Below are 16,731 nucleotides of genomic sequence, written 5' to 3' on the forward strand. Positions count from 1 at the left end.
TGACCACATGCAGCAGAGAGAGCCTGTGAACTGAGTCAGGTCACATCCCTCCCATGTTTGAAATTTCCTGTGGCTCCGTCTCACTCAGGGTAAAAACCTAAGTCCATTCAATGCCCTTCAAGGCCTGACAGATCTGCCCCATCGCCTCTCTGCCCTCATCTCCCAGCGCCCTCTTCTCTACTTCCTCCCCTCTCAACACTCTAGCTCCCTGAAGCTCCTCAGACTTACCGGACACACTCCTGTCTCAGGGCCTTGCACTGGCTGTTCCCTTTACTTAAAATACCCTTCCCTACAGATATCCCCAGAACTCCCTCACCTCCGTCAGGGCTCTGTTCAAATGCCAGCTCCTGGCTAGGCGCAGTGGCTCACACCTGTAATCAGTTGGGAGATTTCCACCTGGAATCACTTGGGAGACCAAGGCGGGCGGATCACTTGAGGTCAGGAGTTCGAGACCAGCCTGGCCAAAATGGTGAAACCCTGACTCCACTAAAAATACAAAAATTAGCTGGGCCTTGTGGCACCCACCTGTAGTCCCAGCTACTCAGGAGCCTGAGGCAGAAGAATTGCTTGAACCCAGGAGGCAGAGGCTGCAGTGAGCGGAGATTGTGCCACTGCACTCCAGCTTGGGTGACAGAGTCAGATTCCGTCTCAAAACAGCAACAACAAATGCCAGCTCCTGAGGAGGGTCTCACTCGGCCACTCTAGCTAAAATGGCATGTATCCCCCATTCCCACTTTTTTTTTCTTTCTGCTTTCTATCATTTCTAACATATTAAGTCATTTACTTATTGTCTCCCCTACTATAAAGCTCATAAGCTCTTTGCAGGAGGGACTTGTGTCTGTTCTGCCCACTGCTTTATCTCCAGTGCTTTCAACAGGGCTTGGCACATAATTAGGTGCTCAATAAATGTACTTGTTGAGTGTCTTATAAAACTCAGCTTGAGGGTCTGATGGGAGAAGGGAGAATTTAAGTAGGAGACTGGTTTAGCAGTTCAGGAAGGTGAGTGGGTGGGGTGCACAGAGGCAAATAAATAACACAGGCTGAGACTTTGTCACAGACATTTCTTGGAGCAGATCTCGTGCCCCCTCCCCCGATGACAAGGCTGGGTCTTTGGCCCCCATCCTCCCCCACCACTTCAGCCTGCACTGACACTAACAATATTGAGGTCACAGACTGGCTTAGAATCAAGATCAGGAAGATATATGTTGGGGTGCCTCCCCCAAATCTGGGGGCCAAGCATCCGATCTGAGGGGCAAGCGGCTGGGAAATTGGGCCTGGGGGCTCCAGGGTCTGAGGTCTGCCCGGCTCCCAGGGAGGCCCTCCATGCACCCCTGATTTGGGGGCAATGAAGGCGAATCATGGATCAGAGGTGGGTCTCAGCAGGGAGCAGGACTGGGGGACCTGGGAGAGGCGCTGCTGGGAAGTGGTGGCCAGGGGACCTCTCCCCAGCCCCCACCGCCTCATCTGCAGATCCCACAGCACCGTACAGCACTCTGGTCCCCCGTCCCACCCCTCCCCAAAACGAGGTAGGTTAAGAATGGAGCTTCCCCCCCGCCCACCATGGAAGGGGGGAGACCGAGGCACAGAGAGGGGCATGGGGACCCGGCTGCCCCAGCCCCCAATCCCTCCACCCTCAGCTCTGGTGGGTCTGACAGTGATGAGAGCTGGGCAGAGTGGGGAGGGGAGAGACACCCCTGCTTTTCTCTCACCCATCCCAGTGTCTGGTTGGGAGTGCTGAATCTCACAGGTTCCGGATGTAATAAATAGTTAATAATTTAAAGGAAGAGACAGAGGACCTATCCCTTGAACCCCAACAAGGCCATCCAAGTCTGGGTAATGAAGAAAGGTTAAGTGCACAGCTCCAGATGCTTGGGGCCAGATGAAGGTCCCAAGCCCATACAACACTGAGACTGTCTTGCTCCAAGACCTTGAGGCCCCCATACAGCACAGCAGATCTTCAATCTGCTGGAAGCCCCATTTCACTTGGGGGAAAAAAAGCCTGTGGCACCCCCCCTTGCACAGAAGAAGAGACTCAGTGGGCCACGAAACAGGCTTTCAAACTTCCTGAAGCAACTTCTAACTCTAAAGTGGAAGAGAGCCAGGTGCAGTGGCTCATGCCTGCAATCCCAGCACTTTGGGAGGCTGAGGCAGGTGGATTACGAGGTCAGGAGTTTGAGATCATCCTGGCCAACATGGTGAAACTCTGTCTCTACTCAAAATACAAAAAATTAGCCGGGTGTGGTGGCACATGCCTGCTATCCCAGCTACTCGGGAGGCTGAGGCAGACGAATGGCTTGAACCCAGGAGGGGGAGGCTGTGGTGAGCCGAGATTGTGCCACTGCACTCCAGCCTAGGTGATACAGCGAGACTCTGTCTCAAAATAAATAAATAGGAAGAGAAAGGGTTAATGGAGGGGGAGAACATAAAAGGTGGGACTTGAACCTGGACTAGGAATTAAGGTTGGGCTTGAAGGAAGGTCTACAAGGCTGGGGGCTGTGGGACAGCAGAGCCATAACTAGTCTGAAAGGTTCCATTGCACACACTTCTTCTGAGAGCACAGAGTGACCAGCAGACTGGTGTGACTTCCAGCTCCTGGAAACGCTGGGCTGTGTGCCTTCACTTAATGAAGACCCTGCATAATCATCTGTGACAATGCTGGGTCCTAGACGTGACAGTGAGGGAGCTCCTATTTGGTCCTTTTTTTTTTTTTTAGAGACAGGGTCTCACTATATTGCCCAGGCTGGTCTCAAACTCCTGGCCTTAAGCAATCCTCCTTCCTTGGCCTCCCAAAGTGCTGGGATTACAAGGCATGAGCCACTGCGCCCCACCCTGGGTGGTACTACAGTGAGTTCCAAATGGTAGGGATCCCACCCTAAGATAAAGGGGTAATTCTGAGGATTGCTGGGGGCTTGGGCTGGGATCCTTGGGACCAGAATTCCAGAGTCTGGAACCTTGGGGTTTTGGGGGCTTGGATGGCAGGATTCAAGGGGCAGTAGGTCTCCGAGGTTGGACAAGTGGGGTTGGGGGAATCAGGTGTAGAGGCAACTTGGGGTTCATCAGGCTAGAGAGGTTTGAATCCAAAGAAATCTGGGGTCTGAGAGTGCTGGGGTCTTGGGGCACCTGGAATCTGAATGCGTCTGGCATGGAGGGACGAAGGTCTTGGATCAGGAATAATCCCAATGTTGTAGGGTCTTGAGCCTTGCATTCAGGGGTCAGTGGCACCTTTGGGGTATTGGATCCAGTGCTCCTAAAATACCTTGGGGTCACTCAAGGGCTGAGGGCCAAGGGGGTCAGAGGTCTGGGTCACCATGAGCATCCCCTCTTCTGGGAGCTGGACTCCCAGCCTTTAAGGGGTTGGGAATCTGTGGGTAGAAAGAAGCTGAAGATTCCAGGACATTTGGGGTCTCAAAATCCAGGTCCAGGAGGGACTGCAAGAGAGGGCTATTTGAGATCTTGAGACCAGTATCTCGGGTCCTGAGGTGTTGGTGGCCTTCAGTCACACATCTGAGGACCCCAGGCACCTCTGAGTCCTACAAATGATATCCAAAGCTCCTGAGAACCCTGGCTTGGGGGTGGGTGGACCTATGGAGGATCTTGGTGTCTGATATCTGGATCTTGGGGGCTCTGGGATGGGTCTCCCAAGTCATTTTGGTAAGAGAACATCTCGTGTTTGAGTATATCCGAGCACTCAGAGCATCTTAAGAGTCTGGGGTCCCAGGGTGTCTAGGAGTTTCCTGGACATCTTAGACTTCAGTGTTCCCGGACTGGAGGCCAGGTCTGTGGGCACTCAGTCCTGGGTAGATTTGGGAGGCAGCATCTGGAGATACCAGAGCATAACGGTTTCAAACTCTGTTCGAAACTGTCTCGGGGGTCCTGCTGTCTCAGCGGTCCTGGGACTATGAGAATGTCTCAGATGTGGGGGCACCAGGTCTTAGGTGAACATTCAGGAACTGTTTGTGGGTGACTCTAGGTCCTATGGTCTCAAGATCTGATCTGGGAGTTGAATAAAGGCAGAGCCAGGTATGGGCAAGTCCTGACTAATTGTGGGGCTGTACTCTGAGGGACATGGTGCCAGGCGTGACCGGGGTCTAGGTTGTTCATTTCAACAGGGACCTGCCCTTTCCGGGATCTATGCGCTCCCTGGCTCTTCTGAGATGCAAAGTATGGGGACGCCTGGAGCCTCCTCGTGGGGTGTGGGGGTGGGGGAACGCCAGAACTCAGGACGCCTGGGACCTCTTAGACAGACATCCCAGTGAAGCTGGGGCTGGGGTCTCTCAGTCCTAGGTTTGGGTTCCAGGTTCCAGGTCTGAGATCTCTCAATCCAAACTCAAGCTCCAAGTTCCGGATGTGCCTAGGTTTGGGTTTTAGGTCCGAACGGAGTCCGGGGTCCTGGACCCTCAATTTTGGGTCCTCGGGCCGGCTATGGGACCCACCAGGCCATCCTCACCGCGCAGCCTCCTCGTGGCGACCCCCGCAGCCGGCGCAGCCGCATCGCGCTGCGACCCAGTGGCACGCGCGCAGGGGCGCGTAGCAGCAGAGGCAGGGCACTGCCAGGGAGAGCGCGGCCAGCGCGGCCCAGCGCGCGGCGGGGCGCGGGTGGCCCGGCTCGCAGGCGCACGGGTCCGAGAAGTCGCCCTCGGCGTCCGACAGGCAGTGGTAGAGCAAGCTCTCGGCGCACCACAGGCAGCTCAGACGGCGCACCAGGAGGCGACCCGGGTCCGGAGCCTCTGCGCAGCGGCCGCCACGCCCGTCTGCTCTGCGACGGAAGAGCGCGCGGCAGTGCACGCAGCGCGCTGCCTCCTCCGCCTCCGGGGAGGCCTTGGCAGGCGCAGAGGCTGGGCCCGGGCCGGGGGGTGGGCGAGCGGGGGGCGCTGGGGGCGCAGCCTCGGTCAAAGGGGCAGGTAGTGCCGCTGGGGGCCCCAGGGCAGCGCCCCTCAACGCGCCAGTCTTGGCGAAGCGCACGACGCAGGTGGACAGGGCGAGGGGCGCGGGTGGCCCGGAGCGCCGGTAATCCTCGTAGCCGCGGCCGCCCCACCCCAGGCCCCCTGCCCCTGCCAGGGGCTCTGAGGGCTCCGGAATCCCCGTGAACGGTAGAAGCGGAGGGTAGCTCTGCGGGACGAAGGGACAAAGAGATCAGAATCCATCCCAGTCTTAGCCTCAAGGATCCAGTTCCCTAGCGCACTCTTGGGTCTGGGATTCAGATTTTCAAGACCCCAGCTTGCTTCTCTCCCAAGGTCCCTCAATCCCCACTTTTCTCCAGGGGCAGACAAAGGAATCCACGCACCAACCCCACACCTTTAAGGACGCAGAGGCCGAAGGTTCCCAGTCCTGTCCTCTCTTAAGATCCAAGAGCCCCAGCTCCCAGCCCCCTCTACTTTGAGATCCAGGGGTTCTGGACCCAGCCACCTCCTCCTTAAAGGCTCAGGAGTTTGGTTCCTGGGCCTCTTTTACCCTTCTGGGTACCGACTCTCCCACCCTCCTCGTGAATTTAACAGTCCTCTTCCAGGAGTTCCCCAAATATACACTCTGAAAATGGTCCTAAACCTCTCTGGACTTCGAAACCCCTCAAAATCTCCAGGAGCGCAAGGAGACTCGGGAAGCCCGCACCCAAGCCTCCTAGAAACCCAGGCCTCCAAGCCTCTCCCTATTTCCCCGCCGCTTTCTCCCAGTCCGGCCCAGTTATCAGGTCAGCCATCCCCTGGAATCTGTGTCCCCCCCGCCACCCCGGGCCATGGCTCCCGCTCCTTTCGGGCCCCGAGTGCTCCGCCCCATTCCCCCAGGAGCCCCAGGCTCTCAGGTCGCACCTGAGCGGAGGAGCGGCGGCGCTGGGGGGGCGTGGTCGGCCCGAAGCCTGAAGCTGACTCCATCGTGATGATGGGGGCCGCAGCGGCGCTGGGAGGCGTCTCCTGGCGGCTGTGACTGGAGGAGGAGTCGCTGTCCACGTGGGACTGGAGGAGATTGGCGGCCTCAGCGCAGGGACACGCCCCCGCACAGCCGATGCCCTCACATAGACCCCCTCCCTTTGAGAGCGAGGGCTCTGCGGCCAGGAAGGCCTGGGTTCAAACACCGGCTCTGTCACTGACTGGTTCTGTGACCTCCGGCAAGTGAGCTCATCTCTTTGAGCCTCAGTTTCCTCCTCTGTAAAACGGGGATCCTAAGAGTACCTATTCATAAGGATGCAGTTAGGGCCACTGTCAAGGGCACAGCATATGCCTGAAGTACTGGGAGGGCTGGAAATGGTTATTGTTATTTTTGTGGGACTCTTCTCCCGATCTAATCAGCTTGCCAAACCTGTGGAACATCTAATCGTCTTCCCGCTTCTCAGAACCCCTCTCCCCTGGGCAGCCAGCTGCCTTCCTCTCTCACTCCCAGCCCCACACTGTTATTGGGGCAGTCCCGCCCACTCTGAGTGCTCCCCTTCCCATGCAAACCAGCCTCTGTTCTGAAACTAGCTGAAACATGACTTCTCAGACCCTTAGCTTCCTTTCTGCCACTTGGACATAACTCCTACCTCATCTGCACACTGCCTTCAGTAGACATTCATTGAGCACCCACGACGTGCCAGACTCACAAAGAACACTGTGCAGATTCCAGAGGGGGCCTGGACAGCAGAGCATCTTTCCCGGGTAAGCGCTCGATGGATGAGAACTGTCTGCAACTGTTGTGGCCCCACTTCATCTCCCATGATCCTGGAATCCTCCCCTTTTCTGCCCAGGGAATCAGTTTTGTTCCTCCAGGTGTTTTAGGCAACTCTCACCGTTTCCAGCAAGTGCCAAATTGCACCCGATATTATGTGCATTCATTCATTCTGTTTATTCAACACATATTTACTAAACACTTACTGTGTGCCAGGCACTGTTTCAGGCATTGGAGACACAGCAAGAAACGAACAAAAGATCCTTGCCGGCCTGGAGCTGACATTCTAGCATAGGAGATAGACTGTAAACTAACAGATAAGAAAATAGGCCGGGAAATACACCTGTAATCCCAGCAATTTGGGAGGCCAAAGCGGGCGGATCACAAGGTCAGGAGTTTGAGATCAGCCTGGCCAACATAGTGAAACCCCGTCTCTACTAAAAATACAAAAAATAGCTGGGTGCCTGTAATCCCAGCTGCTTGGGAGACTGAGGCAGAAGAATCCCTTGAACCTGGGAGGTGAGGTCGCAGTGAGCCAAGATCGCACCCCTGCACTCCAGCCTGGGCAACAGTGCAAGACTCCGTCTCAAAAAAAAAAAAAAGATAATAGTATTTTCAGAAAGGAAATAAGGAAAATGCCTTAGAACATGGGAAAAAATTAGCACTAGACAAGGGGCATTGGCAGATTGCAATTTTAAATGGAATACTTAAATTTAAATACTCAGGCCCTCTGTGAGAAGATGTCATTTGTGTAAAGCCCTGAAAGAAACAAGGGAATGAGCCACGAGGAAATCTGGGAAAGAGTGTTCCAAGCAACAGCCAGTGCAAAGGCGCTGGGGCAGGGCTGTGCCTGCCATGTTAGAATAAGAGTGAAGAGGCCGTGTGGCTGAAGCCGAGTAAGCGAGGGGGCCGGACACACAGGGCCACGTGGCATGGGATCTCATATGCCACTGTAAGGACTTTGTCCTTTACCTGAGTTGGAGCCCTGGGAGGGTTCTGAGTGTGGGAGGGGCATGATCTGACTCAGCCGTTGATAGGGATCCTCTGGCTATGTGTGGGGGCAGGAGGGAAGGAGTTGACAGTGAGAAGCTATTGAGATGGCCCAGTTGGGAGATGAGTTTGGACGGTACCAGGTTGGAGGCAGATTGTGATGGTTTGGAAAGTGGAACCAGTATTTGCTGACAGATGAGATGAGACGCATAAAAGATAAGGAGTCAGGGATGACTCCAAGATTTAGAGCCTGAGTGACTGGAAGCATGGGGTTGTCATTAATTTGTTCATCCATTTGCTTTCAATATTTATTCATTTTTATTGTTTATATATATATATATTTTAATTTTCTACCTTTCCACACTAGAATAGAAGCTCCAGGAGGAAAGGAACTTTTTGTTCACTGATGTAACCCAGTGCCTAAAGCACTGCCTGGTATACAGAAGGTACACAATAAGGACCCTTGAATGAATGTGTGAATCATGACAGGGCGGAAAGACTAGAATAACTGGGATTGAATTGACACTCATAGTTCGGGCCCAATTTTGTGTACCCGGCGTGTGGCATGGTGCCTGCTACACAGTAGGTGCTCAAGAATGTTCATAGAATAAAAACAAAACCCCTGCCCTCCCAGCAGAGAGGCATCCTGGACACTCACCGTCAGAGGGCAGGGGGTCTCTGCAGTATCCTGGGAAGGAGAGGAGGAGGAGGAGGAGGAGGAGGGGGTGAGTGAGCCTGGGGCAGGGAGAGAGGCAGAGAGTGAGTTCCTTGAGCCCAGCTTCCCCTCCCGCTCCCAGGCCAGCCCCCAGTGCATATCACCTGGGCTGCTCACCTCGACCCAGCGCGGCCAGCGCAGCCAGCAGGCTCTTCTGGAACTCATCAGCCTCTGCAGGGCTCTGAAACGTCAGTCCAAACTTGCAGTCACCCAGGCTCCAGTGGTGAAAGATGGGATTCACCTTGTTGTAAACCAAGCCTGGCTTCAGGGTACACTCCAAGGTCGTCTGAGGGGCAGAAGGAGAGCAGGGTCAGATACCCCAACCCAGACATGCCTGTGACATCTCCTCCATCACCAGCCCCCATGCATACCCTAGTGTCTTCTCACAAACCTCATTTCCCTACCCTAAGTGTAACCCTGAACCCTGATCAACACTGATATGACTCCCCAATTTTACTTGTTTTGTTTTTTGAAACAGTCTTACTCTGTCACCCAGGCTGGAGTGCAGTGGTGTGATCAGGGCTCACTATGGAATCAACCTCCCAGTCTCAAGCGATCCTCCCACCTCCGCCTCCCAAAGTGCTGGGATTACAGGCATGAACCCCCACACCCAGCTATGCCCAATTTTACTGAACACACCTCTGATGCTCAAATATTTTTCCAACCCCTTGATCCCTACATTTTCCTAATACCTCCCTCTGATGCCCCTGTAGAAACCCCGAATCTTACTGAATGGCCCAAAACATTGTTAACCCCTTTCTGATAACCCAACATCCCCCCTCTGGCTCAACAATACTTCCCAGACTTTACTGAACATCTCACAATATTATTGTTAATCCTCTTCTAATAATAATCTATGGAAACTTTACCCAAAAAATGTTCTCTCTCTCTCTCTCTTTTTTTTTTCCAGATGAGCTCTCTCTATGTTGATCAGGCTGGTCTCAAACTCTGGACTCAAGCAATCCTCCTGCCTCAGCCTCATGAGTGGCTGGGATTATAGGCACTGTATCCAGCGCTTACTCCAAAATAGTCTTATTAAACTTCCACAGATTCCCCTTCAGATGCTAGCCAACACCCTATTGATGTTCCCTCAAATCCTTGCCTAGTATCACCATATTCCTTCACTCCATTTCAAATCCCCCCACTGACTCCTGCTCTGAAACAAAACCTTTCCCCCAAGTCTTTCGCACAATCCATATCTTTCTACTACATCCCTAGCTGAAACTGATTCAACACTGTCCCTGCACATTGTGCCCGACAGCCCAGTTATTCCTGATGAACCCATGTATAGAATTGCCAACCATCTCTGACACTTTCAAATGGACCCCAGCAAATGCTTCCCTATACTTAGGGCAGACAGAGGCCAGGTGGTGTAGGGCCTCGTGGCGAGGATCTCTGAGCAAGATGAAGGGTTTTGAGCAGAGGAGGGACATGGTGTGAGTCGGGGCGGGGGGGGGGGGAGGCAGTGCCCCCTGTGGAACAGGCTGGGGTTGGAGCGGGGAGCAGGAGCAGTACAGGGAGACAGCGAGGAGGCCGCTGTGATAGTCTGGCTGGAAGTGGAAGTGGACAGGACCCTCCTAACACCCCATGTATCCTGCAATTCCCAACTCTTATCTACAGGACAGATATTCACTCCCAAACTTCACACCCCAGCTTGATTCCTAGGCTGGGAGGCAACCTGACCTCAGCCCCTCTCCCCTCCCTCCCCAGGTCCCTACCCTCCCCGCATGCCCCAGGGTGGCTCACTTTCTGGTCCCGGAGGCGCTCCCCGTGGATGACGTAGTGCCCCTGGCGGGCCCCCCCCTCGGGCCTGGCCCCTCGGACCCGACACACGCTCACCTGGCTGAGGCCCCCGCCCCCCACAGGCAGCCAGCCCCCACTGGAGTCATCTCGGGCCATCACCACAGCTCGGACCCGCACCATGTACCTGCAGGAGGTGGGGGGAAGGACAGGGACAACACAATCATGAGCTCAAATCCTGCTCTCCCATGGAATGTTCCCTCAACCCTCATCTCCCCTCCAACTTCATCTCTCGCGTCCAGGTCCACTGCACCCTAAGCTAGCAATACCCACCTTCAACCCCATTGCCACCTTCTTCCACATGGCTCCTTTCTTCCTCATGCCATTCTTCTCTCTCACCTCTATCTTCTCCATGTCTGCCCTTTCTCTCTGTACCCACCTTTCCCCCATCTCTCCGTCCCCACCCCCATAGCCCTGGTGTTGCCCTCCCCTCCCCCTCCTGCTCATCCCTATCACCCCCTTCTCCTCCCTCAGCACATACCCACAGCCCCACCCAGTGCTCCCCCTCACAGCTGGGTGCCTGCGCATATATATTTTCTCTGGGCCCATCAACTCAGCTCCTGTTCTCCCAACCCTGCCTCCGCACCCTGTCGTCCAGGCCACAGGCTGGGTGAGAAACCCAGGCTCTTTCCCCCCCCCCCCACCCCTTCCCGGATTTATGAATGAGACCGGATGCAAAGCTCACTGAGTCACCCAGCAACGGGAGACAGGCAGGGAACAGGGAGAGAACCAGAAATGGCCAGAAAGAGAGGCTCAGAGGGAGATGGAGGCAGAGGAAGTCAGAAACGGGCGACCGAAGACACATCCAGAGAGCATTTCATTCACAAGAATCAAGGCTGCTCCCTCAGGCCCCAGCCGAGGGAAGCCAGGGGGGAAAGATGGGATGGGGGGGCAGATTGATCCTTCCTCCCTCTTCCCTTCCCGCCCCCCAGCCCCAGCATCCTTCAGAACCATTTTACCCCGCCCCCCAGCTCAGGGGACGTAGCCCTCCGCCCAGTAATCGGGATCAGTGTCCAGCCCCTCACTGCCATCCAGCACAGGGACCCTGGCGTCCCAACCTTAGGGACCCGGACGAGCTCTAGCCCCCTCCCCCACCTGCAGGCTGCTGGGTTTCCCCGGCCCTTTGGGAGGGGAAGGGGCGGCCACAGCGCCCCCAGCCCCCTTTTCTCAATGGGATGGGATTTTGTGAATGAGTAGTCACGTGACGCTGCTTCCTTTGTCCGCCCGCCTCCCCCGACAACAGGTGAAGCAGGGAATGAGGGCAGGGGTCCCCCCAGGGCCTAGCTGGAACGGGGCACTGGGATTTCAGGGTGGCCTACGCTCCCCACACATCCTGTGTCCCTCGGGGGGAGTGGTCCTCAGCGTTCCTCAATGGTGAGGGTCCAGGATGGAATTTTGTGAATGGGGCATCCTCGGAGAAAGTCCAGACCCCACAAATGAAGACTGGTACCCCGAATGGCTGCCGCGCAGTTTGGGGGGTCCCCACTCCTTAGTCCAACCAGCCGGGGCCTTGGGGGCGCCTGGGTGGGCAGAAGGCGCAGCGCGGTCCTGGCCGCCCCCTCATCGGGGCAGGCAGTCTGTCAGCCCCCGCCCCCTCGCCCCCCTCGGCACCTGCCTGCGAGGCTCCGGCCGGGCTCCGAGCGGCGGCGACGCGGCCTCCTCCTCCTCCTTTTCGTTCCGGCTCCCTGGCTGGCTCCGGCGGCGCTGGAGACGGGCACCGGGAGCCGGGGCGAGGGGGGAGGGAGGGGGAACCTGGAAGATGGGTGGGGGGGGAAGGGGCGGCTTGGGGGAGGGGTAAGAGCGAGGCGGGCTTACTTGCCTGCTGGGTCCTAGAGCCCGGCACTAGCTCCAGAGAGCAACCCCCCAGCCCCCATTTTCTTAAGATCCAGAGGGGATCCCCCACTTTTCCACCCATCTGCGCCATTGGTCTCTAATGCTATGAGGAGGGGACAGGGGCAGGGACAGGGACTGGTCTCAAAGTTCTAAAGAGGCGGTGGTCTACGCTGTGGCTTCGAAATAGGAGGGGCTGGGTGCCTGGCAGGGTTCGATAAGGGGTGGGGCGAGAGGGGAGCCTTCCCAAGTGGGTGGGGTTGGAGGGCCTGGGTATAAGGAGGTTTGGATGCTGCAGGCGAGGACTAGTGCGTGCGTCACGAAGGGGCGGGCCCACGGTGGATGGGCCTTCTCGGCGCCCCGGGGGAAGGAGAGGGTCTTGGGAAGCGTTGTTGCCCGGTCTTAAAAAGGCGGAGCTTAGAGGTAAATTGCCTTAGGGGCGGGGCAGATGAGAGGTCCAAAGGGGAGGAGCGACGCATTGGTGTTTGCGTGGGCGGGGCCTCGGGAGGGAATAAGGAGAGGGGCGGAGCATTCTAAAGGGGAGGGGCTAAGGAGAACAACCCAAAGGGGTGGAGCTTAGAACCAGAAAGCCTGGGGGCGAGGAAGAAGACCTCGGAGTATTTCAAGGAGAGACCCAGGTTCGTAAGGTGCTGGGCTCCCGCGAGCTCGCAGGAGGGCGGGGCCTCGAGCTCCCGGGGCGGGGCCTAGATCTCGGGGTCTGCCCTAGTTGTCGCGCCCACTTGCCTTCACCCGCACCCCCGTTCTTTTCGGTTATTTTCTGCTACGGCAGTTCCCTGCCCTGCCCCGGGCCCAGGGGGCCGCGGTCTGAACTCTAGTCGGCTGGAGGACTCTGTGAGTTGGCTCCTCTGGGGGGAGGCGGGGCCAGGGCGGAGCTTGGGGACAGGGGTGGAGCTTGAGTGTGGATGCCAGCTAGTAGATAGACCTGGAGCGGGAAGAGGTTTAGGGGTGAGGCCTGAGGATCTGCCGCTGCCTGGGAAGAGGGCGGGACCCAGGTGCTCTAGAGAGAGGCGGGGAGTCGGAGAGTTAGAGGAGAGGACTGAGGGATCAGCATGACCAGCCAAGGGGACAGGCATGGAACCTTAGTACATAATGGGGCTGGTACTGAAGTATCTGAACAGCAGCTGTGTTGGGGACATGGGAAAGAAGGCGTGAGTGTCGAAGGTCGGGGAACAGGAGTGCGACCTAAGGACTTGGGCCTGATCGGATCTTGGAGAACAGGGGCGGGGCCGGTGCGGACACATTAGATCAAGTACAGCCAGCCTCGTAGGGTCCCCACGGCCCTGGCAGGCTGACTGGAGTAAATTTTTCTGACCAGTCTCCGAGCTCCGTCAGAAATGGGGAACGTGCAGTCGGAGCCATCCGCGGGCGGGGGCTCCCGAAAAGAGCAAGCCTCGGACCGCGACCCCGACTCCCGCCGGACGTCCCTGGTGGAGCCCGAGATGACCTCCCAGGCCATGCGCCTGACTCGTGGGCTGGGTGTCTGGTTCCCTGGCAGCGCCACACCTCCGGGACTCATGGTACCCCGGGAGCCCCAGGCCTCACCCTCGACCCTGCCCCTCACCTTAGAACGGCCCTCTCCAGTGATGCCCCCTCCTGAAGAGGCGGCCGCGGTCTCTGCACCACCCCCGGCCCCCGCGGGGACTCTGCTGCCCGGCCCGTCTAAATGGCAAAAGCCCGCGGGCACTCCAGTTCCCCGGATCCGCGGCCTGCTGGGGACAAGCCATCGCGGCCAGGGCGACCCTCCGAGCCGCCGCCCGCCGCCGCCGCCGCCGCCCCCGCCCCCGCCCCGGCAGCTATCCGTGAAGGAAACTGCCCCGAGGGCCCCATCCCAATTTCCGCCGCCCCTGGAGCCTTGGAAGCCGCCACCACCGTTACCTTCTGAACGGCAGCCGGCGGACCGCAGAATCACTCCTGCTCTGGCCACACCTGCCTCAACCCCCACAGAAAGTCAGGCTGGGCCCCGCAACCAGGGCCAGACGGCCGGCAGGGCTCGCGGAGGGTCGCCTCCCCAGGCGGGCGAAGGCGAAATGGCCCAGCCTGCGGATTCCGAGTCCGGTCTGAGCCTGCTGTGTAAAATCACCTTCAAGTCGGGGCCCTCTTTGGCCCCTCCGGCAGCCTCGAGTTCCTTAGCAGCCAAAGCTTCGCTGGGGGGCGGCGGCCTCTTTGCTGCCTCAGGTGCCATCTCTTACGCCGAGGTCCTGAAGCAAGGGCCCCTGCCTCCTGGAGCTGCTCGCCCCTTGGGAGAGGTTTCTCCAGGGGCACAGGAAGCCGAGGGAGGTGATGGAGACGGCGAAGGGTACTCTGGTCCTCCCTCGGCGCCTGCGTCCCAAGCCCGGGCCCTACCGCCGCCACCCTACACCACCGTCCCAGGCTCGAAGCCCAAATTCGACTGGGTTAGCGCTCCCGACGGCACTGAACGCCACTTCCGCTTCAACGGGGCTGGCGGAGGCATCGGGGCGCCGCGACGGCGTGCGGCCGCACTCTCTGGGCCTTGGGGCTCCCCTCCGCCACCACCAGGGCAGATGCACTCAGCTCCTGGGCCCCGGAGGCCCGCACCTGCCCTGCTGGCGCCGCCTGTGTTCATCTTCCCGGCACCCACCAATGGCGAGCCCATGCGCCCGGGGCCTCCAGGCCTGCAGGAGTTACCACCTCTGCCACCGCCCACGCCGCCGCCCACGCCGCCGCCGCCCGCGCCACCGCCCACACCGCCGCCCACACTGCAGCCACCAGCCCTCCAGCCAACACCGCTGCCGGTGGCTCCCCCGCTCACCCCGGGCCTGGGCCAAGAGGAGTCAGCCCTGGCTCCCACCCCAGCGCCTGCTCTGCCCCCAGCCTTAGCCGCCGACCAGGCCCCGGCCCCGGCCCCATACCCGGCTCCAGCTCCCACCGTGGCTGAGCCCTCGCCGCCTGTGTCCGCGCCCGCACCCGCGGCCGCGCCCATCAAGATCCGCACGCGCAGGAACAAGGGTTCCCGTGCAGCCCGGGGCGCGACCCGTGAGGATGGCTTGCATGGAGATGGTCCTCGTGAAGGAGCTACAGCTACCATGCCTGACAGCAGCAGTGGAGGGGGTGGTGGCAGCGGGGCCTCTCAGACTGGGGCAGCTAACGCCCGCGCTGCGCGCCACTGGCCGCCCTTCCAGGTGCTTAACTCCTGTCCCTGCAAGTGTTACTGCCGTCACCAGCCACGCCATCGCCGCCTGCCATGCAACATCTCTGCCTGGTGAGAGGAGGGGAGAAGGGACAGGAGGGTGCCGAACCCCAGACTGCTGGGTAGAGTCCTACTCAGCCCTTTGGCTTCCTGACCCTAGAATGACCCGTGGCCTTCCTCTCCACCACATCTCAAACCTAGTCCCACCCTTCAGGACCAAGAGGACCCTTGATCCCATGCTGACCTTTGACGGGAAAGGGGGACACCCTGGCCCAGCCCTATGGCATCCGATCCCTAAGTGGACTCTTGGCCCTCCTGTACCTCTCTTGGAGCCATCAGAGAGGGAGGCTGGTCCCAGCTGGCCTGACCCTATACACTGCCTTGACCCTGTCCCTGAGGGTATCAAAGAGGACCACGACCCAGGCCACTGAGGGATGGGGGTGAGGGGATGACTGTCTTCCTGGAACTAAATGGGGGTAGATGCACGCCTCCAACTTTACTGGGCACAGAGGCAGCCCTGGAGTCCTGACCCCTCTAGCCTCTGGCAACTTCTCCTGACTCCGGGACTCAAGGCTTCGGCCACCAGAGGGCACTGATGTCCCAGCCTTTGTGCTGGGGAGGCTCCTCCTGAGTCCCACATCCAGGGGGTACACTGCATCCTCCAGCCACCCCCTACCCACACTGAATCACCAGATCTGGCCACTGGGGTCTGATCCTGACCCCTGGGAGTGCTGAACCACTGGGAGACTGCCCTGGACCTCTTGAAGCTTAGCTGGGACACTCGCCAGCCCTCAGCTCCCTTTCCTATTAAGTGGCCACAGCCCTGCCCTAAACTGCCTTTGGGATATTCCAATATGGCCTTCAGAAGCGTCCTTATTCATATGGGGACAGGGAGGCCCTAGAAGGGCTAGAGGCCTGGTCACATTGCCGGGCTTTGCTGACTCTACCCTCCCCCCCTAGGCTGAGTACATCCACCAACCACCTAGGCGAGCCACCTTGGGTTGCCACCATCAAGCTGGCCGGCTCTCTGGTGGCCGGGCTGGAGCACTACAACTTGCAGGCCACCCATTCCAACTGAGTGTAGTCGGCTCAACACCCTCCACCTTCCCCTCCATGCCAATAAAATAACCAATCCAGATGCCAGCAGCCTGTCAATCACTCACCAAGGCAGTGGGTAGGGTGCAGCAGGGCAGGCTCGCCATTAAAGCACATCTTGGAAACAATCGCGAGGCTGGACCAGAGCAGCAGTAACTGAGGTTCCATTCACCCAGCACCCAGACTGATGGGCCCAGGGCGGGGGGGATCTGATTCCCCTTAATCCATAAGCCCCAATTCTGAGCTGACCTGGTACCAAGCTCACAGGCTCAGCACAAACCACTTTGCAAAGGACTGATCATTCCCATCTTACAGTTGGGAAAACTAACTCTGGAAGACTTGTGAAATTTCCACATCCCACAAGGGATTCAGCCAGATTTGGACCCTGCGCCTTGAACACTTTCCCAAGAATTTCAAGGCAGGAAACCTAGGCTGGGGGGTGTGCGGGGAGGTCCTCAATCATGTGCTGGCTCAGGGAGGGGGGGACCCACAAGCC

At 58.2% G+C, this 16,731-nt stretch overlaps 2 protein-coding genes across 8 annotated transcripts; one reads left to right on the top strand and one right to left on the bottom strand.

Moving 5' to 3' along the window:
* Positions 1–982: 982 nt before the first annotated feature.
* SPRED3 (sprouty related EVH1 domain containing 3) lies at positions 983–13,370 on the bottom strand. Of its 5 annotated transcripts, none has more exons than XM_063621201.1 (6): positions 11,757–13,370; positions 10,181–10,268; positions 8,459–8,627; positions 8,285–8,361; positions 5,805–5,948; positions 983–5,109 (listed from the first exon to the last, which is right to left on the bottom strand). In XM_063621201.1, the coding sequence occupies exons 2-6, from the start codon at positions 10,262–10,264 to the stop codon at positions 4,444–4,446; spliced, it is 1,140 nt and encodes a 379-aa protein (XP_063477271.1). In that variant the 5' UTR covers positions 10,265–10,268; positions 11,757–13,370; the 3' UTR covers positions 983–4,443. The 5 variants fall into 5 exon arrangements, with proteins under 5 accessions (XP_063477271.1, XP_063477270.1, XP_055104075.1 ...); XM_063621200.1 differs by having other exon boundaries at positions 10,088–10,268; XM_055248100.2 differs by having other exon boundaries at positions 10,088–10,268; positions 11,753–13,370.
* On the top strand, positions 12,378–16,283 carry GGN (gametogenetin). 3 transcript variants are annotated; one of them, XM_063621183.1, is made up of 4 exons: positions 12,567–12,609; positions 12,762–12,823; positions 13,308–15,212; positions 16,101–16,283. In XM_063621183.1, the coding sequence occupies exons 3-4, from the start codon at positions 13,327–13,329 to the stop codon at positions 16,216–16,218; spliced, it is 2,004 nt and encodes a 667-aa protein (XP_063477253.1). In that variant the 5' UTR covers positions 12,567–12,609; positions 12,762–12,823; positions 13,308–13,326; the 3' UTR covers positions 16,219–16,283. The 3 variants fall into 3 exon arrangements, with proteins under 3 accessions (XP_063477254.1, XP_055104049.2, XP_063477253.1); XM_063621184.1 differs by lacking the exons at positions 12,567–12,609; positions 12,762–12,823 and adding an exon at positions 12,378–12,394; XM_055248074.2 differs by lacking the exon at positions 12,762–12,823 and having other exon boundaries at positions 12,523–12,609.
* Positions 16,284–16,731: the final 448 nt, after the last annotated feature.

The sequence above is a fragment of the Symphalangus syndactylus genome, chromosome 17 (assembly GCF_028878055.3).
Source record: "Symphalangus syndactylus isolate Jambi chromosome 17, NHGRI_mSymSyn1-v2.1_pri, whole genome shotgun sequence".
Lineage (NCBI taxonomy): Eukaryota > Metazoa > Chordata > Mammalia > Primates > Hylobatidae > Symphalangus > Symphalangus syndactylus.